This window comes from Petromyzon marinus, chromosome 83, assembly GCF_048934315.1.
Source record: "Petromyzon marinus isolate PM22_M1 ecotype Great Lakes invasive population chromosome 83, UKy_Petmar_22M1.pri1.0, whole genome shotgun sequence".
Taxonomy (NCBI): Eukaryota; Metazoa; Chordata; class Hyperoartia; order Petromyzontiformes; family Petromyzontidae; genus Petromyzon; species Petromyzon marinus.
The window spans coordinates 1,704,420-1,731,631 of NC_133748.1; the positions used below are offsets into that span (position 1 = coordinate 1,704,420).

General features: G+C 49.3%; 1 protein-coding gene across 1 annotated transcript; it reads right to left on the reverse strand.

Annotated features, from left to right (window-relative positions):
- Nucleotides 1-32: 32 nt before the first annotated feature.
- On the reverse strand, nucleotides 33-27,212 carry LOC116957716 (uncharacterized). Its single transcript, XM_076057635.1, has 5 exons — nucleotides 25,851-27,212; nucleotides 14,392-15,412; nucleotides 12,893-12,970; nucleotides 4,871-5,146; nucleotides 33-2,338 (listed from the first exon to the last, which is right to left on the reverse strand). The coding sequence occupies exons 1-5, from the start codon at nucleotides 26,733-26,735 to the stop codon at nucleotides 2,205-2,207; spliced, it is 2,394 nt and encodes a 797-aa protein (XP_075913750.1). The 5' UTR covers nucleotides 26,736-27,212; the 3' UTR covers nucleotides 33-2,204.

Sequence of the window (27,212 nt, forward strand, 5' to 3'; positions counted from 1 at the left end):
TTGTGTTTGTGTTGTGTGTTGTGTGTGTGTTGTGTGTGTTGTGTGTGTGTTGTGTGTGTGTGTAGTGTGTGTGTGTAGTGTGTGTGTGTTGTGTGTGTGTAGTGTGTGTGTAGTGTGTGTGTGTACGTACACAGCCAACCGCGCTAATCAGAGGTGCGGGCGGCAGGGAAAACAAGAAACCAAACACAAAACGGTGGGTGGGTAAATAGGTGAGTAGGTAGGTGAACAGGTGAGTAGGTGGGTGGGTGAGTGAATAGGTGGGTGAGTAGGTGGGTGAACAGGTGAGTAGGTGGGTGAGTAGGTAGGTGAACAGGTGAGTAGGTGGGTGGGTGAGTGAATAGGTGGGTGAGTAGGTGGGTGAACAGGTGAGTAGGTGGGTGGGTGAGTGAATAGGTGGGTGAGTAGGTGGGTGAACAGGTGAGTAGGTGGGTGAATAGGTAGGTGAACAGGTGAGTAGGTGGGTGATTGAGTGAATAGGTGGGTGAGTAGGTGGGTGAACAGGTGAGTAGGTGGGTGAGTAGGTAGGTGAACAGGTGAGTAGGTGGGTGGGTGAGTGAATAGGTGGGTGAGTAGGTGGGTGAACAGGTGAGTAGGTGGGTGGGTGAGTGAATAGGTGGGTGAGTAGGTGGGTGAACAGGTGAGTAGTTGGGTGAGTAGGTAGGTGAACAGGTGAGTAGGTGGGTGGGTGAGTGAATAGGTGGGTGAGTAGGTGGGTGAACAGGTGAGTAGGTGGGTGGGTGAGTGAATAGGTCGGTGAGTAGGTGTGTGAACAGGTGAGTAGGTGGGTGAGCAGGTGAGTAGGTGGGTGAGTAGGTGGATGACTGAGTGAGTAGGTGGGTGAACAGGTGAGTAGGTGGGTGAGTGGGTGAGTGGGTGAGTAGGTGGGTGAGTGGGTGAGTAGGTGGGTGAGTGGGTGGGTGAACAGGTGAGTAGGTGGGTGAGTGGGTGAGTAGGTGGGTGAGTGGGTGAGTAGGTGGGTGAGTGGGTGGGTGAACAGGTGACTAGGTGGGTGAGTAGGTGGGTGAGTGAGTGGGTCAGTGGGTGATTAGGTGGGTGAGTGGGTGGGTGAACAGGTGAGTAGGTGGGTGAGTGGGTGAGTAGGTGGGTGAGTGGGTGAGTAGGTGGGTGAGTGGGTGGGTGAACAGGTGAGTAGGTGGGTGAGTAGGTGGGTGAGTGAGTGGGTGAACAGGTGAGTAGGTGGGTGAGTGGGTGGGTGAACGGGTGAGTAGGTGGGTGAGTTTCGATTTAAAGCTTTCGTGACTGCAAGGATTAATCTTTTTTGGTTCTTTCGGTAAGGTCACGTAGAATGAGAATAAAATAATAAAATAAAATAACACAATAAAATTCTCACGACGTTTCGGCCACAACACAAGTGGCAAATTCTCACGACGTTTCGGCCACAGCACAAGTGGCATTGTGTTGTGGCCGAAACGTCGTGAGAATTTTATTGTGTTATTTAATTTCATTAATTTATTATTCTATTCTCATTCTACGTGACTTTACCGAAAGAACCAAAGAAGGTGGTTGACTGGTGAGAATGCGGCGGTTGGAATGTGGCGGTTGGAATGTGGCGGTTGGAATGTGGCGGTTGGAATATGGCGGTTGGAATGTGGCGGTTGGAATGCGGCGGTTGGAATGCGGCGGTTGGAATGCGGCGGTTGGAATGCGGCGGTTGGAATGCGATGGTTGGAATGCGGCGGTTGGAATGCGGCGGTTGGAATGTGTCGGTTGGAATTTGGCGGTTGGAATGCGGCGGTTGGAATGTGGCGGTTGGAATGTGGCGGTTGGAATGCGGCGGTTGGAATGTGGCGGTTGGGATGTGGCGGTTGGAATGCGGCGGTTGGAATTTGGCGGTTGGAATGTGGCGGTTGGAATGCGGCGGTTGGAATGCGGTGGTTGGAATTTGGCGGTTGGAATGTGGCGGTTGGAATGTGGCGGTTGGAATGTGTTGGTTGGAATGTGGCGGTTGGAATGTGGCGGTTGGAATGTGTCGGTTGAAATGTGGCGGTTGGAATGTGACGGTTGGAATGTGGCGGTTGGAATGCGGCGGTTGGAATGTGGCGGTTGGAATGTGGCGGTTGCAATGCGGCGGTTGGAATGTGGCGGTTGGAATGCGGCGGTTGGAATGCGGCGGTTGGAATGCGGCGGTTGGAATGCGGCGGTTGGAATGCGGCGGTTGGAATGCGGCAGTTGGAATGTGGCGGTCAGAATGTGGTGGAGAAGCCGGGGCAGCGGTTGGCTTTGATGTTGCGCATTGCCCGTGCCACCTCGACCCCACTCCGCCTGGCCAGTGCCCTCCTGCCCAGCGGCACGATGCCCGTCACGGTGAGCGAGCGGTCTTGCAGGAGGGGGAGGGAGCGAGGGAGGGAGCGGGGGGGGGGAGAGAGATTGAGAGTGAGAGGCGTTCTCGCAGAGCCCCGCGCCTTGCCTCTACAACTTTGTATCGCCTTCACCTTTTTTGTCCTTGGGATTTCTTCGTCACCAACGGTGAGTGGTCTTGCTTTATGCACATTTGTGATCAGTTTGCTCCGTTAATTTAGACATATTTCTTTACTTCTTTCCGTGTGTCCTGTTCTGTTTTGTGTCACCGTTCAGGGTGTAATAACAGAGGGGTTTTTTCCCCCATTTTTTCTGGCAACAAAGCTGAAACCTTTTCACAAGGATTCACGCTACTGCATTAACCACGAAAAAAAAAACATACTATGATAATATATGCATTGTCCTCACATACTATGATAATATATGCATTGTCCTCATTACTTTGATAGTTTGCGTTGTCTTTGAGCTGTGTGACGCCTTTTGGCGTCATCTGGTCGAGCACCAATTGGGTCGAGGCTCAAAAAGAAAGCCGTCCCTTGGTGTGGACCAATCAGTTTCAAGGACAATGCCAATATATTATCATAGTATGTTTTCTCGGGTGTGGACCAATCAATCAATCAAATTCAAGGACAGTGCATATTATTATCAGAGTTGTCTTTTTTGTTTGCATTTTGACTGCTTGTGTTGTGGTTATTGCAAACATGATGCCTTGAATAAAGGCGTCAGTTTTTGTGCCAGTTAAAAGGGTAAAACCTATTCTTATATCATAGTATGTGTTTTTAGTTTGCATTTTGACTGCAGGCATTGTGGTTAATGCAGACATGAATCCTTGTAAAAAGGTTTCAGTTTTGTTGCCAGAAAAAAGGGGAAAAACCCTATTATTATAATTATTACATTTTTGTACTGGCAAAGGAGGTCTAAATAATGTTCAGGGTGTCTTTGTTCTCCACGCAAACCCCCCCCAGCCCTGCCCCCCCCTGCCCCCCCCTGCCCCCCCTGCCCCCCCCCCCGCTTTAACTTGATAGTCCACTTCATAATGACGCTCTCCCTCGTTTGCATTTCCATTTTGAGTTCTTCTGTTCCTCAAACGAATTTTTCACTCAGTTTCGTGATCCGCTTTCGCGAGGTTCGTGACTCCACGCGGACCACAGAAACGCGCGGCCCCCCACCTTGAGACAGCCCCCCACCCCCCCTTTTGTTCCCGGTGCTCTTTCTCTTGTTATAAACACACCGAGGACTGCATCAACACAAAATGCACCTCCTTTGGGTGAATGGCAGCAACAGTGACAAAAAAAACTGTACAAAGCGGCCATCATCCCTCCCGGTGACAGCCGCGCGTGTCGCTATCGAGAGGCCGATGGTTCTTTCGTTCATGATAAAGGTTTTTGGGTTAGATCGCGTTCATTCATAAATGTGTCGTAACCCTCCACCACCCGACACGGCCAATCAGCAAAGAAAGGTGTCACGTTGACAAGAAGACTAATCATTCACTACTTTAGCCCACCGGTGTGTTGAAGAGCGAATCCACAACATTTACAGTTTGAGTTGTACGACGTTTCGCTGGTAATTACATCCAGCATCATCGGGCAATTCGCCAGAATGGTCCTTTTGTTGTTAATTTTCTTTGAAATCCATCTACGCCATTGTTCCCCGAAATACCCAAAGGGTACGGGTTCCTGCATACCACGGCAGCTTCACACCGAGATTTCGCGTGGAGAGGTTTCAAAGAAAGTAGCAAAAGTCCAGCGGCGCTTCGATCGCTACACAAGCAGTCGTCATCAGGTGTGGGACAACCACAGCCGTCGTCATCAGAACAACCACAGCCGTCGTCATCAGGTGTGGGACAGCCACAGCCATCGTCATCAGGTGTGGCACAACCACAGCCATCGTCATCAGGTGTGGGACAACCACAGCCATCGTCATCAGGTGTGGGACAACCACAGCCATCGTCATCAGGTGTGGGACAACCACAGCCATCGTCATCAGGTGTGGGACAACCACAGCCATCGTCATCAGGTGTGGGACAACCACAGCCATCGTCATCAGGTGTGGGACAGCCACAGCCATCGTCATCAGGTGTGGGACAACCACAGCCATCGTCATCAGGTGTGGGACAACCACAGTGTAGTGTATAGTGTAGTGTATAGTAGTGTATAGTGTATCGTATAGTGTAGCGTATAGTGTAGTGTATAGTGTAGTGTGTAGTGTAGTGTGTAGTAGTAGTGTATAGTGTAGTGTATAGTGTAGTGTGTAGTAGTAGTGTATAGTGTAGTGTATAGTGTAGTGTACAGTGTAGTGTATAGTGTAGTGTACAGTGTAGTGTACAGTGTAGTGTACAGTGTAGTGTGCAGTGTCGTGTACAGTGTAGTGTGCAGTGCAGTGTGCAGTGCAATGTACAGTAATGTACAGTAGTGTACAGTAGTGTACAGTGGTGTACAGTGGTGTACAGTAGTGTACAGTAGTAGTGTGCAGTAGTAGTGTACAGTAGTGTATAGTGGAGTCACACCCCTCACCCCCTCCTCCCCCCCCTCCACCCCTCCCCCCCACTCACCTTTGGCCACGCCCCCCATGACGAGGAAGGGCCCCGGCTGGGTGGGCGCCTCGAGCTGGGGGCAGCGGCACGCCGCGCCGTTGCGCAGCACCAGGGGCGGGGCCACGGAGGGGGCGGGGTCGGGGGCGGGGCCACGAGGGTGGGGGAGGCGGGGCCCGAGGTCTCCCGGGCGCAGTGGCCCCGCCTTCAGGAGGCGGGGCGGGCGGCCCCTCCCCGCGCGGAGTCGGAGGTCGGGGCCCAGCAGGGCCACGCTGAGCCCCGCGGGGATTCTCAGGGCTGGTGGGGGGGGGGGTGGTGGGAGGGGGTTAGAAGGGGTGGAAGAGGGGGGGAGCAGAGGGAGGGGTGGAGGGGGCGGGGTCCGGGGTGTGTGTGTGTCTGTGCGTGTGTGTGTCTGTGTGTGTGTGTCTGTGTGTGGGTGTCTGTGTGTGTTTGTGTCTGTGTGTGTCTGTGTGTGGGTGTGTGTGTGTCTGTGTGTGTGTGTCTGTGTGTGTGTCTGTGTGTGCGTGTGTGTGTCTGTGTGTGGGTGTCTGTGTGTGTGTCTGTGTGTTTGTGTCTGTGTGTGTGTCTGTGTGTGTCTGTGTGTGGGTGTGTGTGTGTGTCTGTGTGTGTGTCTGTGTGTGGGTGTCTGTGTGTGTGTGGCTGTATATGTGTCTCTATGTGTTTGTGTGTGTGTGTGTCTGTGTGTGTGGCTGTATGTTTGTATCTGTGTGTGTGTGGCTGTATGTGTGTCTGTGTGTGGGTGTGTGTGTGTGTGGCTGTATGTGTGTCTGTGTGTGACTGTGTGTGTGTGTGTGTCGGTGTGTATGTGTGTGTCTGTGTGTGTGTATTTGTCCGGCAAAACAACCCCCTACCTCCTCGCGGTGCCGGACAGGCAACTCTGTCGTGGACAGTGCTGTGGGGGGAGGTCCAATTCCGATTGGCTCCTCCCCTCATGGCATCTGTGACCACCACAGTGGCTAAACGGGGGCTCTGGACGGGTGCGAGGGGCTGGTAACCCCTCCACCCTCAAAAATGTACACTAAACCACGTATAACATATCTAACTAATAAGCTTGTGCCGGTGGCCCCGGGGGGACAGGCGTCTATGACGTCTCCTGGCCAAACCCCAATTGGCGGAGCCAGGAGATTGAACATCTACCCTCGGGGCTCCTCCAGAAACAACGGAAAGCCACTACGGATGGCCACGTGGAATGTTTGAATGCTCACCGCGGAGGAGAGGCTGCCACTGCTCTGTCGGGAGCTGGACCGGTACCGCCTGGATCTCTGTGGCATTCAGGAGGTCCGGTGAACCGGTTCTGGCTCCTGCCACCACGAGGGGTGGACAGTCCTCTACTCGGGGCAGCAGACTGTCAAACAACAGGGTGTGGCTCTTCTTATGAACAAAAGAATGAAGGGGGCGTGGGAGCGTGGCGGTGAGGTGTGGGAAGCTGTAAGCCCCAGGCTACTTTGGGCTCGCCTTCCCATCAACCGGAGGCGAGGAGTGGTGGTTGTGGTTACTTATGCCCCCACCGAAGACGAACATCCGTGGAGGGATGCAGGCAAAGCCGATGAGTCAGATGCCTTCTATGACCTCCTGTCACAGGTGCTGGCTAAAGTGGCCCGTCGGGATAGAGTCATCTTGTTGGGTGACTTAAATGCCCGAGTGGGTCATGATGCTGGCACCTGGTCTGGAGTGATTGGAGGGCATGGGCCAGATCAGCTCAATAACAACAGTAGGAGGCTGCTAGATTTTTGTGCAGCCCATGGGCTTGTAATTACCAACACGCTGTTCCGGCATCGGCGCATCCACACAACATCATGGATGCATGCCGGGTCCAAGCAAGAACATCTGCTGGACTACATAGTGATGGACCAGCGGATGCGAGCCCATGTTCTTGACACCAGGACCAACCGTGGAGCTGATCTGCCCTCTGACCATCGACTTGTCATCTGTAAGATGCGCCTGCCATTCTTCCCCTCCGGTGGTGGGTGTACACCCCGGACCCCATTCCAACCTAAAGTGGCCTGGTCTCAGTTATCTGATGAAAGTTGCAAGCGAGAATTCCGTCATCGCCTGCGGCTGGGGTTGGCATCGTCCCCCACTCCTCCGGATGTCGGAGGAGTGGGGGACGAGAACCTGGCTGACAGAGGAGGTGTTCAGGATAGTTGAGAATGCCACGTCAGAGAATGAGGAGGATTACCACAGCCTTTGCTCGGAGGTTCGGAGAGCCGTGAGGCGCTGCAAGGATGGGTGGTGGTCGTGGGTTGCTGAGGAGATGGAGTCTGCCTCAGTGGCCCGTGATCACAAATCTCTATTTAACTCCATCAAAAAAGTAACCTGCAGCGCCACACCTATTACCATCATTAGGGGAAAGAACGGTGATCCAATCTCCGGCCCCCAGGAACAGGTTTGCAGATTTGCTGAGCATTTCTGTGAGGTCCTGGGGGAGGGAAAATCCCTCAGCCAGGAAAACATCGTGGCACAAAGTGAGGATGACCCTGCTGAGGCTGAGGTGCCTCAAATATTGGAAGAAGTCACCCCCTGTGAGTGGCTGGCTGAGGTGCCATCTGTTTAGGAAGTACTGAAGGCAATCCAGAGTATGAGACCAGGAAAGGCAGCGGGCAGAGATGATCACCCAAGCGAAATGCTGAGGGAGGGTGGCGTTTGTGCACAGACTGCCCTATATGACATTATAACAACGGTCTGGACCACTGGACGGGTTCCGCAGGATTGAAAGGATGCCCTGGTGGTCCCCCTTTTTAAGAAGGGGGACCACACAGACTGTAACAACTACAGGGGCATCTCACTCCTCAGTGTGCCGGGAAAGGTCCTGGCAAGGATTATTCAGCATCGCCTTGCCAGGCACGCTGAGGAGAGGCTTGCGGAGCCCCAATGTGGTTTCAGGAAAGGGCGGTCCTGCACAGATGCCATATTTTCTGTCCGTCTGCTACAGCAGAGGTGTAGGGAATTCCAACAAGACCTACATCTCTGCTTTATTGACCTGGTCAAGGCCTATGATACAATCAGTAGGCCTGGGCTCTGGGTTGTTCTTCGTGCTTTTGAAGTACCTGACCCTCTGCTCACGATCATTAAGGACCTTCATGATGGTGAGCGGGCCCGGGTAAAACTACGTGGCCGGGAGTCAGAGCCATTCCCTGTACACCTTGGGGTGCGACAGGAATGTCCTCTGGCTCCCACATTACTTAACATCTATTTTGATCACGTAGTTCGTGAAGCCTTCAATAGCTGTACCGGGGTAATCTCTATATGATACAGATATAATGGGAGGCTGATCGATGCCCGGGTGGGGTCAAGGGATGGCTCCCTATTGCTCAACCACGTTATGTATGCTGATGATTTGGTAATAGCTGCTCATTCAGAGGAGGAGTTGGAGACGCTGCTGCTGAGACTGGAGCGTGCCACTAAGAGGTGGGGCCTTACCATCAGTCCCACCAAAACTAAGCACCTGCCTGGGTATTTTGTACCATCGGACACTCCACCCCCACAACTCCCAATTGGTGATGGGGCAGTTGTGGAGAGAGTGGAGAGTTTCCCATACCTGGGCAGTGTGTTAATGACCGGCTCCAGTTTAACAGCAGAGGTCTCACTCCGAATCAGTCGAGCGGCAATATCTTTCATCGGTTGCGTAACGCTGTGTGGAAGCTACCTGGTCTGTCGCTCCGCACTAAGCTTCAGGTCTTCTCGGCCACGGTCATTCCCTCCCTTCTCTACGCTTGCCGGTTAGAAATATTTAGGCTGGCCTGCCTACGATCCATCCTGGGTTTAACCAGACTGGATTGTGTGAGGAGCTCACAAATCCTTGAAAGATCTGGGCAAGGTCCCATCGGTGAGCTCCTCCGGCGGGGAAGGCTGCGATGGCTGGGTCATGTAGCCCGCATGCCCAGCCACCGCATGCCGGAACAGCTTTTGTTCGGCCGGATTGAGGGGGCTAAGCGGGTGTGGCACGGGCTAGAGAAGAGATGGAGTGATGTGGTACAGGAGGACGTGGAGCTGAGTGGACTTGCCGATGACTGGTACCAGCGGTGTCAAGATCGGCCTCTGTGGAGGAGGCTCGTGATGGACGCTACTGGGCAGTTGGAGGCAGTCGCCCTCCAACAACAACGGAGGGCGGAGGAGCGACGCTCAGAACAATGAGCGGAGCGCCGGGTGGCTAAAGCACAGCAGGTTGGCACAGTAGGGGGCACAGGTGGTGCACCAGCCAGTCATCTCAGTCAGTCGACCCGTGGCACCTGGGTCTGCCCCGTGACCTCCTGCCAGCGGGCGTTCGACACTTCACGTGGCCTCAGGGTGCACATGGCCTGGCACAAGCGTCGTGGTGACGTCACCACCACTTAGTGGCGAATGGCGGTTGTTGTTGTTGTATATGTGTGTGTGAATGTGTGTATGTGTAGACTGTAACAACTACAGGGGCATCTCACTCCTCAGTGTGCCGGGAAAGGTCCTGGCAAGGATTATTCAGCATCGCCTTGCCAGGCACGCTGAGGAGAGGCTTGCGGAGCCCCAATGCGGTTTCAGGAAAGGGCGGTCCTGCACAGATGCCATATTTTCTGTCCGTCTGCTACAGCAGAGGTGTAGGGAATTCCAACAAGACCTACATCTCTGCTTTATTGACCTGGTCAAGGCCTATGATACCATCAGTAGGCCTGGGCTCTGGGTCGTTCTTCGTGCTTTTGGAGTACCTGACCCTCTGCTCACGATCATTAAGGACCTTCATGATGGTGAGCGGGCCCGGGTAAAACTACGTGGCCGGGAGTCAGAGCCATTCCCTGTACACCTTGGGGTGCGACAGGGATGTCCTCTGGCTCCCACATTATTTAACATCTATTTTGACCACGTAGTTCGTGAAGCCTTCAATAGCTGTACCGGGGGAATCTCCATATGGTACAGATATAATGGGAGGCTAATCGATGCCCGGGTGCGGTCAAGGGATGGCTCCCTATTGCTCAACCACGTTATGTATGCTGATGACTTGGTAATAGCTGCTCAGTCAGAGGAGGAGTTGGAGACGCTGCTGCTGAGACTGGAGCGTGCCACTAAGAGGTGGGGCCTTACCATCAGCCCCACCAAAACTAAGCACCTGCCTGGGTATTTTGTACCATCGGACACTCCACCCCCACAACTCCCAATCGGTGATGGGGCAGTTGTGGAGAGAGTGGAGAGTTTCCCATACCTGGGCAGTGTGCTTATGACTGGCTCCAGTTTAACAGCAGAGGTCTCACTCCGAATCAGTCGAGCGGAAATATCTTTTCATCGGTTGCGTAACGCTGTGTGGAAGCTACCTGGTCTGTCGCTCTGCACTAAGCTTCAGGTCTTCTCGGCCACGGTCATTCCCTCCCTTCTCTACGCTTGCGAAACGTGGACCCCCCTAACGGAACATCTTCGCCGGTTAGAAACATTTAGGCTGGCCTGCCTACGATCCATCCTGGGTTTAACCAGACTGGATTGTGTGAGGAGCTCACAAATCCTTGAAAGATCTGGGCAGGGTCCCATCGGTGAGCTCCTCCGACAGGCAAGGCTGCGATGGCTGGGTCATGTAGGCCGCATGCCCAGCCACCGCATGCCGAAACAGCTTTTGTTTGGCCGGATTGAGGGGGCTAAGCGGGCGCGGCACGGGCTAGAGAAGAGATGGAGTGATGTGGTACAGGAGGACGTGGAGCTGAGTGGACTTGCCGATGACTGGTACCAGCGGTGTCAAGATCGGCCTCTGTGGAGGAGGCTCGTGAAGGATGCTACTGGGCAGTTGGAGGCAGTCGCCCTCCAACAACAACGGAGGGCGGAGGAGCGACGCTCACAACAGCGAGCGGAGCGCCGGGTGGCTAAAGCACAGCAGGTTGGCACAGTAGGGGGCACAGGTGGTGCATCAGCCAGTCATCTCAGTCAGTCGACCCGTGGCACCTGGGTCTGCCCCGTGACCTCCTGCCAGCGGGCGTTCGACACTTCACGTGGCCTCAGGGTGCACATAGCCTGGCACAAGCGTCGTGGTGACGTCACCGCCACTTAGTGGCGAATGGCGGTTGTTGTTGTTGTTGTGTAGTGTATGTGTATATGTGTATGTGTGACTGTGTGTATGTGTAGTGTATGTATATGTGTGTGTGACTGTGTGTATGTGTAGTGTATGTATATGTGTGTATGTGTGACTGTGTGTATGTGTAGTGTATGTATATGTGTGTGTGAATGTGTGTATGTGTAGTGTATGTATATGTGTGTGAATGTGTGTATGTGTAGTGTATGTATATGTATATATGTGTAACTGTGTGTATGTGTAGTGTATGTATATGTGTGTGACTGTGTGTATGTGTAGTGTATGTATATGTGTGTAGTGTATGTGTGTGTATGTGTAGTGTATGTATATGTGTGTGTGGCTGTGTGTATGTGTAGTGTATGTATATGTGTGTGTGGCTGTGTGTATGTGTAGTGTATGTATATGTGTGTAGTGTGTGTGTGTGAATGTGTGTATGTGTAGTGTATGTGTGTGTATGTGTAGTGTATGTGTAGTGTATGTGTAGTGTATGTGTATGTGTGTGTGAATGTGTGTATGTGTAGTGTATGTGTGTGTATGTGTAGTGTATGTGTAGTGTGTGTGTATGTGTGTGTGAATGTGTGTATGTGTAGTCTATATATATGTGAATGTGTGTATGTGTAGTGTATGTATATGTGTGTAGTGTGTGTGTATGTGTAGTGTATGTGTGTGTGAATGTGTGTATGTGTAGTGTATGTGTAGTGTATGTATATGTGTGTGTGAATGTGTGTATGTGTAGTGTATGTGTATGTGTGTAGTGTATGTGTGTGTATGTGTAGTGTATGTATATGTGTGTGTGGCTGTGTGTATGTGTAGTGTATGTATATGTGTGTGTGGCTGTGTGTATGTGTAGTGTATGTATATGTGTGTAGTGTGTGTGTGTGAATGTGTGTATGTGTAGTGTATGTGTGTGTATGTGTAGTGTATGTGTAGTGTATGTGTAGTGTATGTGTATGTGTGCGTGAATGTGTGTATGTGTAGTGTATGTATGTGTGTGTGTATGTGTAGTGTATGTGTAGTGTGTGTGTATGTGTGTGTGAATGTGTGTATGTGTAGTGTATATATATGTGAATGTGTGTATGTGTAGTGTATGTATATGTGTGTAGTGTGTGTGTATGTGTAGTGTATGTGTGTGAATGTGTGTATGTGTAGTGTATGTGTAGTGTATGTATATGTGTGTGTGAATGTGTGTATGTGTAGTGTATGTATATGTGTGTGTGTGTATGTGTGACTGTGTGTATGTGTAGTGTATGTGTAGTGTATATGTATGTGTGTGTGTAGTGTATGTATATGTGTGTGTGAATGTGTGCATGTGTAGTGTATGTATGTATATATGTGTGTATGTGTAGTGTATGTGTGTGTGAATGTGTGTATGTGTAGTGTATATATATGTGAATGTGTGTATGTGTAGTGTATGTATATGTGTGTATGTGTGGCTGTGTGTATGTGTGACTGTGTGTATGTGTAGTGTATGTGTATTGTATGTATATGTGTGTGAATGTGTGTATGTGTAGTGTATGTGTGTGTATGTGTAGTGTATGTGTAGTGTATGTGTGTGTGAATGCGTGTATGTGTAGTGTATGTATGTGTGTGTGTAGTGTATGTGTATGTGTGTGTGAATGTGTGTATGTGTAGTGTATATATATGTGAATGTGTGTATGTGTAGTGTATGTATATGTGTGTATGTGTGGCTGTGTGTATGTGTGACTGTGTGTATGTGTAGTGTATGTGTATTGTATGGGTATGTGTGTGAATGTGTGTATGTGTAGTGTATGTGTAGTGTATGTGTGTGTGTGAATGTGTGTATGTGTAGTGTATGTATGTGTGTGTGTAGTGTATGTGTATGTGTGTGTGAATGTGTGTATGTGTAGTGTATGTATGTGTGTGTGTAGTGTATGTGTGTGTGAATGTGTGTATGTGTAGTGTATATATATGTGAATGTGTGTATGTGTAGTGTATGTATATGTGTGTGTGTGTAGGGGAGGGTCTCTCTCTGTGCTTACCGAACTCGCTAGAGCAGAAGGTCTCCAGGATGGCCTGAGACGTCTCCAGCTCCTCACACTGCGGGCAAACCGGGAGGCCTGGGGGGGGGGGGGCACGGGGGTGCACGGGGGGGGCACGGGGGGGGCACGGGGGGGGTTACGGGGGGGGGCACACGGGGACACACGTGATTGGCTGTGTGGTGTGGGGGTGATGGTGGTGGTGGTGATGGTGGTGATGGTGGTGATGATGATGATGGTGGTGATGGTGATGGTGGTAGTGGTCGTGGTGGTGATGGTGGTGGTGATGGTGGTGGTGATGGTGGTGTTGGTGGTGATGGTGGTGATGGTGATGTTGGTGGTGATGGTGGTGATGGTGGTGATGGTGATGATGGTGGTGATGGTGATGATGGTGGTGATGGTGGTGATGGTGATGGTGGTGGTGGTGATGGTGGTGGTGGTGATGGTCGTGGTGGTGATGATGGTGGTGGTGATGGTGATGATGGTGGTGATGGTGGTGATGGTGGTGGTGATGGTGGTGGTGGTGATGGTGGTGATGGTGATGATGGTGGTGATGGTGATGATGGTGGTGATGGTGATGGTGGTGGTGATGGTGGTGATGGTGGTGATGGTGATGGTGGTGGTGATGGTGGTGATGGTGGTGATGGTGATGGTGGTGATGGTGATAATGATGGTGATGGTGGTGATGGTGGTGATGGTGGTGATGGTGATAATGATGGTGATTATGGTGATGAAGGTGGTGATGGTGATAATGACGGTGGTGATGGTGGTGATGGTGGTGATGGTGGTGATGGTGATGATGGTGGTGATGATGGTGATGGTGGTGGTAGTGGTCGTGGTGGTGATGGTGGTGGTAGTGGTCGTGGTGGTGATGGTGGTGGTGGTGATGGTGGTGGTGATGGTGGTGATGGTGGTGGTGATGGTGGTGATGGTGGTGATGGTTGTGATGGTGGTGATGGTTGTGATGGTGGTGATGGTGATAATGATGGTGATTATGGTGATGAAGGTGGTGATGGTGATAATGACGGTAGTGGTGATGGTGATGATGGTGGTGATGGTGGTGATGGTGATAATGATGGTGATTATGGTGATGAAGGTGGTGATGGTGATAATGACGGTAGTGGTGGTGGTGACGGTGGTGGTGGTGGTGATGGTGATGATGATGGTGGTGGTGATGATGATGGTGGTGGTGATGATGATGGTGATGATGGTGATGATGATGTTGGTGGTGGTGATGATGGTGGTGGTGATGGTAGTGGTCGTGGTGGTGATGGTGGTGATGGTGGTGATGGTGGTGGTGATGGTGGTGATGATGGTGGTGATGGTGGTGGTGGTGATGGTGATGTTGGTGGTGATGGTGGTGATGGTGGTGATGGTGGTGATGGTGATGATGGTGGTGATGGTGATGGTGATGATGGTGATGATGATGGTGGTGATGGTGGTGATGGTGGTGATGGTGACGGTGGTGGTGATGATGGTGGTGATGATGATGGTGGAGTTACCGCTCCTCGTGCCATCGGCTCCACGTTGCCAGCTCTGTGACCTCTCCTCGCCTCCTCCTCTACCTCCTCCACCTCCTCCACCACCTCCTCCACCTCCTCCACCACCTCCTCCACCTCCTCCTCCAGTTGCATTAATCAGCTTCCTCCCTCCGAGTCCTCCATCTCCACCACCGTCACCACCACCGCCACCACCGCCACCACCACCACCACCTCCACCACTCCGCCCCGCGTGCAGCCCCCGTATGCACATGCCCGACGTTTCGGCGGGCAGCGTGTCGCAGGCGAGCATCGCGGGCCACGGGAAGCCGTGGGCCTCCATGAGGGGCGAGCAGGCGTCACGCACGGCCTGGCACAGCGAGCGGCAGGGCCACACCGCAAACTCGCGGCGCTGCTGCTGGTGCTGCTGGTGCAGCTGGTGGTGGTGGTGGTGACGCTGCTGCAGCTGGTGGTGGTGCTGGTGGCGGTGGTGGTGGTGGTGGTGGTGACGCTGCTGCTGGTGCTGGTGGTGGTGCTGGTGGTGCTGGTGGTGGTGACCGCCCTGGAGGTCCTGCTGTTGGTGGTGGTGGCCCTGCTGCTGGTGCTGGTGGTGGTGGTGACTGCCCTGGAGGTCCTGCTGGTGGCCCTGCTGCAGCTGCTGCTGCTGCTGGTGGTGGTGCTGGTGGTGGTGCTGGTGGTGGCCCTGCTGTTGCAGCTGGTGGTGGTGGTGGTGGTGCTGGTGGTGACCGCCCTGGAGGTCCTGCTGGTGGCCCTGCTGGTGGCCCTGCTGGTGCTGCTGGTGGTGGTGCTGGTGGTGACCACCCTGGAGGTTCTGCTGGTGGCCCTGCTGGTGGTGGTGGTGACCACCCTGGAGGTTCTGCTGGTGGTGGCCCTGCTGGTGGTGCTGGTGGCCCTGCTGCTGGTGGTGGTGGTGGTGGGGACCCCCCAGGCACACGGGGGCGAACAGCGAGCACAGAAAGAGTCGCGTGTCCGGGTGGCAGCGGCGGGACACGAGGCGGACCCAGCTGCCAGCCTGCTGCCTCACCTGGGGGGGAGCGGTGGGGTGGGTGGGGCGTCACGACCCAGCACACCAGCCACTTAGCAGCTGTAGTAGCTGTAGCAGTAGCTGTAGCAGTAGCTGTAGTAGCAGTAGCTGTAGTAGCTGTAGTAGTAGTAGCTGTAGTAGTAGTAGCTGTAGTAGTAGTAGTAGCTGTAGTAGTAGCTGTAGCAGCAGTAGTAGCTGTAGTAGTAGTAGCTGTAGTAGTAGTAGCAGCAGTAGTATTAGTAGCTGTAGTAGTAGCAGTAGCAGCAGTAGTAGCTGTAGTAGTAGCTGTAGTAGTAGCTGTAGTAGTAGTAGCTGTAGTAGTAGTAGCTGTAGTAGTAGTAGCTGTAGTACTATCAGTAGTAGTAGCTGTACAGTAGCTGTAGTAGTAGCTGTAGTAGTAGCAGCTGTAGTAGTAGTAGCTGTAGTAGTAGTAGCTGTAGTAGCTGTAGCAGTAGTAGCTGTAGTAGCTGTAGTAGTAGCTGTAGTAGTAGTAGCTGTAGTAGTAGTAGTAGCTGTAGTAGTAGCTGTAGCAGCAGTAGTAGCTGTAGTAGTAGTAGCTGTAGTAGTAGTAGCAGCAGTAGTATTAGTAGCTGTAGTAGTAGCAGTAGCAGCAGTAGTAGCTGTAGTAGTAGCTGTAGTAGTAGCTGTAGTAGTAGTAGCTGTAGTAGTAGTAGCTGTAGTAGTAGTAGCTGTAGTACTATCAGTAGTAGTAGCTGTACAGTAGCTGTAGTAGTAGCTGTAGTAGTAGCAGCTGTAGTAGTAGTAGCTGTAGTAGTAGTAGCTGTAGTAGCTGTAGCAGTAGTAGCTGTAGTAGCTGTAGTAGTAGCTGTAGTAGTAGTAGCTGTAGTAGTAGTAGTAGCTGTAGTAGTAGCTGTAGCAGCAGTAGTAGCTGTAGTAGTAGTAGCTGTAGTAGTAGTAGCAGCAGTAGTATTAGTAGCTGTAGTAGTAGCAGTAGCAGCAGTAGTAGCTGTAGTAGTAGCTGTAGTAGTAGCTGTAGTAGTAGTAGCTGTAGTAGTAGTAGCTGTAGTAGTAGTAGCTGTAGTAGTAGTAGCTGTAGTACTATCAGTAGTAGTAGTAGCTGTACAGTAGCTGTAGTAGTAGCTGTAGTAGTAGCAGCTGTAGTAGTAGTAGCTGTAGTAGTAGTAGCTGTAGCAGTAGCTGTAGCAGTAGTAGCTGTAGTAGCTGTAGTAGTAGCTGTAGTAGTAGTAGCTGTAGTAGTAGTAGTAGCTGTAGTAGTAGCTGTAGCAGCAGTAGTAGCTGTAGTAGTAGTAGCTGTAGTAGTAGTAGCAGCAGTAGTATTAGTAGCTGTAGTAGTAGCAGTAGCAGCAGTAGTAGCTGTAGTAGTAGCTGTAGTAGTAGCTGTAGTAGTAGTAGCTGTAGTAGTAGTAGCTGTAGTAGTAGTAGCTGTAGTAGTAGTAGCTGTAGTAGTAGTAGCTGTAGTACTATCAGTAGTAGTAGTAGCTGTACAGTAGCTGTAGTAGTAGCTGTAGTAGTAGCAGCTGTAGTAGTAGTAGCTGTAGTAGTAGTAGCTGTAGCAGTAGCTGTAGCAGTAGTAGCTGTAGTAGCTGTAGTAGTAGCTGTAGTAGTAGTAGCTGTAGTAGTAGTAGTAGCTGTAGTAGTAGCTGTAGCAGCAGTAGTAGCTGTAGTAGTAGTAGCTGTAGTAGTAGTAGCAGCAGTAGTATTAGTAGCTGTAGTAGTAGCAGTAGCAGCAGTAGTAGCTGTAGTAGTAGCTGTAGTAGTAGCTGTAGTAGTAGTAGCTGTAGTAGTAGTAGCTGTAGTAGTAGTAGCTGTAGTAGTAGTAGCTGTAGTACTATCAGTAGTAGTAGTAGCTGTACAGTAGCTGTAGTAGTAGCTGTAGTAGTAGCAGCTGTAGTAGTAGTAGCTGTAGTAGTAGTAGCTGTAGTAGCTGTAGCAGTAGTAGCTGTAGTAGCTGTAGTAGTAGCTGTAGTAGTAGTAGCTGTAGTAGTAGTAGCTGTAGTAGTAGCTGTAGCAGCAGTAGTAGCTGTAGTAGTAGTAGCTGTAGTAGTAGTAGCAGCAGTAGTATTAGTAGCTGTAGTAGTAGCAGTAGCAGCAGTAGTAGCTGTAGTAGTAGCTGTAGTAGTAGCTGTAGTAGTAGTAGCTGTAGTAGTAGTAGCTGTAGTAGTAGTAGCTGTAGTAGTAGTAGCTGTAGTACTAGCAGTAGTAGTAGTAGCTGTACAGTAGCTGTAGTAGTAGCTGTAGTAGTAGCAGCTGTAGTAGTAGTAGCTGTAGTAGAAGTAGCTGTAGTAGCTGTAGCAGTAGTAGTAGCTGTAGCAGTAGCTGTAGCAGGAGTAGTAGTAGCTGTAGCAGTAGTAGTAGCTGTAGTAGCTGTAGTAGTAGTAGCTGTAGTAGCTGTAGCAGTAGTAGCTGTAGCAGTAGTAGTAGTAGCTGTAGTAGTAGTAGCTGTAGTAGTAGTAGCTGTAGTAGTAGCTGTAGTAGTAGTAGCTGTTGTAGTAGTAGCTGTAGTAGCTGTAGTAGTAGCTGTAGTAGTAGCTGTAGCAGTAGTAGTAGTACCAGTAGTAGTAGTAGCTGTAGTAGTAGCTGTAGTAGTAGTAGCAGCTGTAGTAGTAGTAGTAGCTGTAGTAGTAGTAGCAGCAGTAGTAGCAGTAGTAGTAGCTGTAGCAATAGTAGTAGCAGTAGAAGCTGTAGTAGCAGCAGTAGCTATAGTAGTAGCTGTAGTAGTAGTAGTAGCTGTAGTAGCTGTAGTAGTAGCAGAAGTAGCAGTAGCTGTAGCAGTAGCTGTAGTAGTAGTAGCAGTAGTAGTAGCTGTAGTAGTAGTAGCTGTAGTAGTAGTAGCTGTAGCAGTAGTAGTAGTAGCAGCAGCAGTAGTAGTAGTAGCTGTAGTAGTAGCTGTAGTAGTAGCAGCAGTAGTAGTAGTAGCTGTAGTAGTAGCTGTAGCAGTAGCAGCAGCAGTAGCTGTAGTAGTAGTAGCTGTAGTAGTAGTAGCAGTAGTAGTAGCAGTAGTAGCTGTAGCAGTAGTAGCTGTAGTAGTAGTAGTAGTAGCTGTAGTAGTAGTAGTAGCTGTAGTAGTAGTAGCTGTTGTAGTAGTAGCAGTAGTAGTAGCAGTAGTAGCTGTAGCAGTAGTAGTAGCTGTAGTAGTAGTAGCTGTAGTAGTAGTAGCAGTAGTAGCTGTACAGTAGCTGTAGTAGTAGCTGTAGTAGTAGCAGCTGTAGTAGTAGTAGCTGTAGTAGTAGTAGCTGTAGTAGCTGTAGCAGTAGTAGCTGTAGTAGCTGTAGTAGTAGCTGTAGTAGTAGTAGCTGTAGTAGTAGTAGTAGCTGTAGTAGTAGCTGTAGCAGCAGTAGTAGCTGTAGTAGTAGTAGCTGTAGTAGTAGTAGCAGCAGTAGTATTAGTAGCTGTAGTAGTAGCAGTAGCAGCAGTAGTAGCTGTAGTAGTAGCTGTAGTAGTAGTAGCTGTAGTAGTAGTAGCTGTAGTAGTAGTAGCTGTAGTAGTAGTAGCTGTAGTAGTAGTAGCTGTAGTACTAGCAGTAGTAGTAGTAGCTGTACAGTAGCTGTAGTAGTAGCTGTAGTAGTAGCAGCTGTAGTAGTAGTAGCTGTAGTAGTAGTAGCTGTAGTAGCTGTAGCAGTAGTAGTAGCTGTAGCAGTAGCTGTAGCAGGAGTAGTAGTAGCTGTAGCAGTAGTAGTAGCTGTAGTAGCTGTAGTAGTAGTAGCTGTAGTAGCTGTAGCAGTAGTAGCTGTAGCAGTAGTAGTAGTAGCTGTAGTAGTAGTAGCTGTAGTAGTAGTAGCTGTAGTAGTAGCTGTAGTAGTAGTAGCTGTTGTAGTAGTAGCTGTAGTAGCTGTAGTAGTAGCTGTAGTAGTAGCTGTAGCAGTAGTAGTAGTACCAGTAGTAGTAGTAGCTGTAGTAGTAGCTGTAGTAGTAGTAGCAGCTGTAGTAGTAGTAGTAGCTGTAGTAGTAGTAGCAGCAGTAGTAGCAGTAGTAGTAGCTGTAGCAATAGTAGTAGCAGTAGAAGCTGTAGTAGCAGCAGTAGCTATAGTAGTAGCTGTAGTAGTAGTAGTAGCTGTAGTAGCTGTAGTAGTAGCAGAAGTAGCAGTAGCTGTAGCAGTAGCTGTAGTAGTAGTAGCAGTAGTAGTAGCTGTAGTAGTAGTAGCTGTAGTAGTAGTAGCTGTAGCAGTAGTAGTAGTAGCAGCAGCAGTAGTAGTAGTAGCTGTAGTAGTAGCTGTAGTAGTAGCAGCAGTAGTAGTAGTAGCTGTAGTAGTAGCTGTAGCAGTAGCAGCAGCAGTAGCTGTAGTAGTAGTAGCTGTAGTAGTAGTAGCAGTAGTAGTAGCAGTAGTAGCTGTAGCAGTAGTAGCTGTAGTAGTAGTAGTAGTAGCTGTAGTAGTAGTAGTAGCTGTAGTAGTAGTAGCTGTTGTAGTAGTAGCAGTAGTAGTAGCAGTAGTAGCTGTAGCAGTAGTAGTAGCTGTAGTAGTAGTAGCTGTAGTAGTAGTAGCAGTAGTAGTAGCAGTAGTAGCTGTAGCAGTAGTAGTAGTAGCTGTAGTAGTAGTAGCTGTAGTAGTAGTAGCTGTAGTAGTAGTAGTAGCTGTAGTAGTAGTAGCTGTTGTAGTAGTAGCTGTAGTAGCTGTAGTAGTAGTTGTAGCAGTAGCTGCAGCAGTAGCAGCAGTAGCTGTAGTAGTAGCTGTAGTAGTAGTAGTAGCTGTACTAGTAGCTGTAGTAGTAGTAGCTGTTGTAGTAGTAGCTGTAGTAGTAGCTGTAGCAGTAGCTGTAGCAGTAGTAGTAGTAGCTGTAGTAGTAGCTGTAGTAGTAGTAGTAGTAGCAGCTGTAGTAGTAGTAGCTGTAGTAGTAGTAGCAGCAGTAGTAGCAGTAGTAGTAGCTGTAGCAGTAGTAGTAGCAGTAGAAGCTATAGTAGCAGCAGTAGCTATAGTAGTAGCTGTAGTAGTAGTAGCTGTAGTAGCTGTAATAGTAGCAGAAGTAGCAGTAGCTGTAGCAGTAGCTGTAGTAGTAGTAGCAGTAGTAGTAGCTGTAGTAGTAGTAGTAGTAGCTGTAGCAGTAGTAGTAATAGCAGCAGCAGTAGTAGTAGCTGTAGTAGTAGTAGCTGTAGTAGTAGCAGCAGCAGTAGTAGTAGTAGCTGTAGTAGTAGCTGTAACTGTAGTACTAGCAGTAGTAGTAGTAGCTGTACAGTAGCTGTAGTAGTAGCTGTAGTAGTAGCAGCTGTAGTAGTAGTAGCTGTAGTAGTAGTAGTAGCTGTAGTAGCTGTAGCAGTAGTAGTAGCTGTAGCAGTAGCTGTAGCAGGAGTAGTAGTAGCTGTAGGAGTAGTAGTAGCTGTAGTAGCTGTAGTAGTAGTATCTGTAGTAGCTGTAGCAGTAGTAGCTGTAGCAGTAGTAGTAGCTGTAGTAGTAGTAGCTGTAGTAGTAGCAGAAGTAGCAGTAGCTGTAGCAGTAGCTGTAGTAGTAGTAGCAGTAGTAGTAGCTGTAGTAGTAGTAGCTGTAGTAGTAGTAGCTGTAGCAGTAGTAGTAGTAGCAGCAGCAGTAGTAGTAGTAGCTGTAGTAGTAGCTGTAGTAGTAGCAGCAGTAGTAGTAGTAGCTGTAGTAGTAGCTGTAGCAGTAGCAGCAGCAGTAGCTGTAGTAGTAGTAGCTGTAGTAGTAGTAGCAGTAGTAGTAGCAGTAGTAGCTGTAGCAGTAGTAGCTGTAGTAGTAGTAGTAGTAGCTGTAGTAGTAGTAGTAGCTGTAGTAGTAGTAGCTGTTGTAGTAGTAGCAGTAGTAGTAGCAGTAGTAGCTGTAGCAGTAGTAGTAGCTGTAGTAGTAGTAGCTGTAGTAGTAGTAGCAGTAGTAGTAGCAGTAGTAGCTGTAGCAGTAGTAGTAGTAGCTGTAGTAGTAGTAGCTGTAGTAGTAGTAGCTGTAGTAGTAGTAGTAGCTGTAGTAGTAGTAGCTGTTGTAGTAGTAGCTGTAGTAGCTGTAGTAGTAGTTGTAGCAGTAGCTGCAGCAGTAGCAGCAGTAGCTGTAGTAGTAGCTGTAGTAGTAGTAGTAGCTGTACTAGTAGCTGTAGTAGTAGTAGCTGTTGTAGTAGTAGCTGTAGTAGTAGCTGTAGCAGTAGCTGTAGCAGTAGTAGTAGTAGCTGTAGTAGTAGCTGTAGTAGTAGTAGCAGCTGTAGTAGTAGTAGCTGTAGTAGTAGTAGCAGCAGTAGTAGCAGTAGTAGTAGCTGTAGCAGTAGTAGTAGCAGTAGAAGCTATAGTAGCAGCAGTAGCTATAGTAGTAGCTGTAGTAGTAGTAGCTGTAGTAGCTGTAATAGTAGCAGAAGTAGCAGTAGCTGTAGCAGTAGCTGTAGTAGTAGTAGCAGTAGTAGTAGCTGTAGTAGTAGTAGTAGCTGTAGCAGTAGTAGTAATAGCAGCAGCAGTAGTAGTAGCTGTAGTAGTAGTAGCTGTAGTAGTAGCAGCAGCAGTAGTAGTAGTAGCTGTAGTAGTAGCTGTAGCTGTAGTACTAGCAGTAGTAGTAGTAGCTGTACAGTAGCTGTAGTAGTAGCTGTAGTAGTAGCAGCTGTAGTAGTAGTAGCTGTAGTAGTAGTAGTAGCTGTAGTAGCTGTAGCAGTAGTAGTAGCTGTAGCAGTAGCTGTAGCAGGAGTAGTAGTAGCTGTAGGAGTAGTAGTAGCTGTAGTAGCTGTAGTAGTAGTAGCTGTAGTAGCTGTAGCAGTAGTAGCTGTAGCAGTAGTAGTAGCTGTAGTAGTAGTAGCTGTAGTAGTAGTAGCTGTAGTAGTAGCTGTAGTAGTAGTAGCTGTTGTAGTAGTAGCTGTAGTAGCTGTAGTAGTAGCTGTAGTAGTAGCTGTAGCAGTAGCTGTAGCAGTAGTAGTAGTAGCTGTAGCAGTAGTAGTAGTAGCTGTAGTAGTAGCTGTAGTAGTAGTAGCAGCTGTAGTAGTAGTAGCTGTAGTAGTAGTAGCAGCAGTAGTAGCAGTAGTAGTAGCTGTAGCAATAGTAGTAGCAGTAGAAGCTGTAGTAGCAGCAGTAGCTATAGTAGTAGCTGTAGTAGTAGTAGTAGCTGTAGTAGCTGTAGTAGTAGCAGAAGTAGCAGTAGCTGTAGCAGTAGCTGTAGTAGTAGTAGCAGTAGTAGTAGCTGTAGTAGTAGTAGCTGTAGTAGTAGTAGCTGTAGCAGTAGTAGTAGTAGCAGCAGCAGTAGTAGTAGTAGCTGTAGTAGTAGTAGCTGTAGTAGTAGCAGCAGTAGTAGTAGTAGCTGTAGTAGTAGCTGTAGCAGTAGCAGCAGCAGTAGCTGTAGTAGTAGTAGTAGCTGTAGTAGTAGTAGTAGCTGTAGTAGTAGTAGCTGTTGTAGTAGTAGCAGTAGTAGTAGCAGTAGTAGCTGTAGCAGTAGTAGTAGCTGTAGTAGTAGTAGCTGTAGTAGTAGTAGTAGTAGCAGTAGTAGCTGTAGCAGTAGTAGTAGTAGCTGTAGTAGTAGTAGCTGTAGTAGTAGTAGCTGTAGTAGTAGTAGTAGCTGTAGTAGTAGTAGCTGTTGTAGTAGTAGCTGTAGTAGCTGTAGTAGTAGTTGTAGCAGTAGCTGCAGCAGTAGCAGCAGTAGCTGTAGTAGTAGCTGTAGTAGTAGTAGTAGCTGTAGTAGTAGCTGTAGTAGTAGTAGCTGTTGTAGTAGTAGCTGTAGTAGTAGCTGTAGCAGTAGCTGTAGCAGTAGTAGTAGTAGCTGTAGTAGTAGCTGTAGTAGTAGTAGCAGCTGTAGTAGTAGTAGCTGTAGTAGTAGTAGCAGCAGTAGTAGCAGTAGTAGTAGCTGTAGCAGTAGTAGTAGCAGTAGAAGCTATAGTAGCAGCAGTAGCTATAGTAGTAGCTGTAGTAGTAGTAGCTGTAGTAGCTGTAATAGTAGCAGAAGTAGCAGTAGCTGTAGCAGTAGCTGTAGTAGTAGTAGCAGTAGTAGTAGCTGTAGTAGTAGTAGCTGTAGTAGTAGTAGCTGTAGCAGTAGTAGTAATAGCAGCAGCAGTAGTAGTAGCTGTAGTAGTAGTAGCTGTAGTAGTAGCAGCAGCAGTAGTAGTAGTAGCTGTAGTAGTAGCTGTAGCAGTAGCAGCAGCAGTAGCTGTAGTAGTAGTAGCTGTAGTAGCACTAGTAGTAGCTGTAGTAGTAGTAGCAGCAGTAGTAGTAGCAGTAGTAGTAGCTGTAGTAGTAGTAGCTGTGGTAGTAGTAGCTGTAGTAGTAGTAGCTGTAGTAGCTGTAGTAGTAGTAGCTGTAGTAGTAGCTGTAGTAGTAGTAGCTGTAGTAGTAGCTGTAGTAGTCGTAGCTGTAGTAGTAGCTGTAGTAGTAGTAGTAGCTAGAGTAGTGGTAGCAGCTAGAGTAGTGGTAGCTGTAGTAGTAGCTGTAGTATTAGTAGCTGTAGTAGTAGCTGTAGTAGTAGTAGCTGTAGTAGTAGCTGTAGCAGTAGTAGCTGTAGTAGTAGTAGCTGTAGTAGTAGCTGTAGTAGTAGTAGTAGCTAGAGTAGTGGTAGCTGTAGCAGTAGCTGTAGTGATGCTAATACTACTGCTGCTACTACTGCTGCTACTACTACTACAGCTAAAGCTACTACTACTGCTACTACTACTACTGCTGCTCCTGCTGCTGCTACTACTACTGCTAAAGCTACTGCTACTACTACTGCTACTACTGCAGCTACTACTACTACAGCTACTACAGCCACTCCTACTACACCTACTACTACTACAGCTACAGCTACTACTACAGCTACTACTACAAATACTACAGCTACTACTACAGCTGCTACTACAGCTACTACTACTGCTGCTGCTACTACTACACCTACTACTACAGCTACTACTACAGCTACTACTACTACAGCTACTACTACTACAGCTACTACTACTATAGCTACTGCTGCTACTACTACAGCTACTTCTACAGCTACTACTACAGCTACTACTACTACAGCTACTACTACAGCTACTGCTACTACTACTGCAGCTACTACTACTACTACTGCAGCTACTACTACTACTACTACAGCTACTACTACTACTACAGCTACTACTACTACAGCTACTGCTACTACTACTGCTACTACTACTACAGCTACTGCTACTACTACTGCTACTACTACAGCTACTACTGCTGCTGCTACTACTACAGCTACTACTACTACAGCTACTACTACTACTACAGCTACTACTGCTACTGCTACTACTGCTACTACTACAGCTACTACTACTACTGCTACTACTACTACAGCTACTACTACTACAGCTACTACTACTACAGCTACTACTACTGCTACTACTGCTACTACTACAGCTACTACTACTGCTACTACTACTACAGCTACTACTACTGCTACTACTGCTACTACTACAGCTACTACTACTACTGCTACTACTACTACAGCTACTACTACTACAGCTACTACTACAGCTACTACTACTACAGCTACTACTACAGCTACTACTGCTACTACTACTACTGCTACTACTGCTACTACTACAGCTGCTACTACTACTACTGCTACTACTACTACAGCTACTACTACAGCTACTGCTACAGCTACTACTACTACAGCTACTACTACAGCTACTACTTCTACAGCTACTACTACTACAGCTACTACTACAGCTACTACTACTGCTACTACTACAGCTACTACTACAGCTACTACTACTACAGCTACTACTACTACAGCTACTACTACAGCTACTACTACTACAGCTACTACAGCTACTACTACTACAGCTGCTACTGCTACTATTACTACAGCTACTACTACTGCTACAGCTACTACTACTACAGCTACTACTACTACTACAGCTACTACTACTACAGCTACTACTACAGCTACTACTACTACAGCTACTACTACTGCTACAGCTACTACTACTACAGCTACTACTACTACTACAGCTACTACTACTAATGCTACTGCCGCTGCTGCTACTACTACAGCTACTACTACTACAGCTACTACTACTACAGCTACTACTGCTACTACAGCTACTACTACTACAGCTACTACCACTACAGCTACTACCACTACTGCTACTACTACTACAGCTACTACTTCTACTGCTACTACTACTACAGCTACTACTACAGCTACTGCTACTACTACAGCTACTACTACAGCTACTACTACTACAGCTACTACTACAGCTACTACTTCTACAGCTACTACTACTACAGCTACTACTACTACTACAGCTACTACTACAGCTACTACTACTGCTACTACTACAGCTACTACTACAGCTACTACTACTACAGCTACTACTACTACAGCTACTACTACTACAGCTACTACTACTACAGCTACTACAGCTACTACTACTACAGCTACTACTACTACAGCTACTACTACTACTACAGCTACTACTACTACAGCCACTACTACTACAGCTACTACTACTACAGCTACTACTACAGCTACTACTACTACAGCTACTACTACTACAGCTACAGCTACTACAGCTACCACTACAGCTACTACTACAGCTACTGTTGGTGCTGTACCTCGCCCAGGGTGTCGTGCTGCAGGAGGTTGGGAAGCCTCATGAGGCCGTACGGGAGGCCCCTGCAGAGCGTTAGGTCCCTCGGGATCGGGAGGCAAGCGGAGGCACGAGGAGACGTCTCTCCGTCGTCGCCATGGCCACCGTCGCCATGGCCACCCTCGCCTCCATCACCATGGCTATCGTCGCCATGGCCAGCGTCGCTATGGCCACCGTCGCCATGGCTACCGTCGCCATGGCCACCGTCGCCTCCGTCGCCATGGCCACCGTCGCCATGGCCACCATCGCCTCTGTCGCCATGGCCACCGTCGCCATGGCCACCGTAGCCTCCATCACCATGGCCACCGTCGCCATGGCCACCGTCGCCTCTGTCGCCATGGCCACGGTCGCCATGGCCACCGTCGCCTCCATCACCATGGCCACCGTCGCCATGGCCACCCTCGCCACCGTCGCCATGGCCACCGTCGCCATGGCCACCGTCGCCATGGCCACCGTCGCCTCCATCACCATGGCCACTGTCGCCATGGCCACCGTCGCCTCTGTCGCCATGGCCACGGTCGCCATGGCCACCGTCGCCTCCATCACCATGGCCACCGTCGCCATGGCCACCGTCGCCAGCATCATCGGCCTCGCCTCCTAGTCCACCTCCTCTCTCACCTCCTCCACGCTCCGCGGTTTCATTCCCCACCGGCGCCACCATCATCACCGTCATCATCGTCAGCGTCTCCTCGCTGCTGCTGCTGCTGCTGCCGCTGTCAACGCTGCTGCTGCTGCTGCCGCTGACGTCAAGGGGGAGGTGGTGGTGGTGGTGGTTGTTGGGATGAGATAACTCTTGCGTTGACACCACCACCACCACCGTCATCACCGTCATCATCATCATCGTCATCATGTGTCTGTGTGTGTGTCTGTTTGTGTGTGTCTGTGTGTGTGTCTGTGTGTGTCTGTGTGTGTGTGTGTCTCTGTGTGTGTCTGTGTGTGTGTCTCTGTGTGTGTCTGTGTGTCTCTGTGTCTGTGTGTGTGTGTCTGTGTGTCTCTGTGTGTGTTTGTGTGTGTGTCTGTGTGTGTGTCTCTGTGTGTGTCTGTGTGTGTGTCTCTGTGTCTGTGTGTGTGTGTGTCTGTGTGTGTGTCTGTGTGTGTGTCTGTGTGTGTCTGTGTGTGTGTCTCTGTGTGTGTGTCTCTGAGTGTGTGTCTCTGTGTGTGTGTCTCTCTGTGTGTGTCTCTACGTGTGTGTCTCTGTGTGTGTCTCTCTATGTGTGTGTCTCTCTATGTGTGTCTCTCTGTGTGTGTCTCTCTGTGTGTGTCTCTGTGTGTGTGTGTCTCTGTGTGTGTCTCTCTATGTGTGTGTCTCTGTGTGTGTCTCTCTCTG

What these genes read in the sequence shown, in the direction of transcription:
- LOC116957716 (XM_076057635.1), bottom strand. Translation starts at nt 26,735, where the DNA reads ATGATGACGATGATGATGATGACGGTGATGACGGTGGTGGTGGTGGTG. An exon ending in AGCACGACACCCTGGGCGAG is followed by an intron (nt 15,413 to 25,850) that starts GTACAGCACCAA and finishes GCTCCCCCCCAG; the next exon opens with GTGAGGCAGCAGGCTGGCAG. An exon ending in CTTCTGCTCTAGCGAGTTCG is followed by an intron (nt 5,147 to 12,892) that starts GTAAGCACAGAG and finishes CCCCCCCACCAG; the next exon opens with CCCTGAGAATCCCCGCGGGG.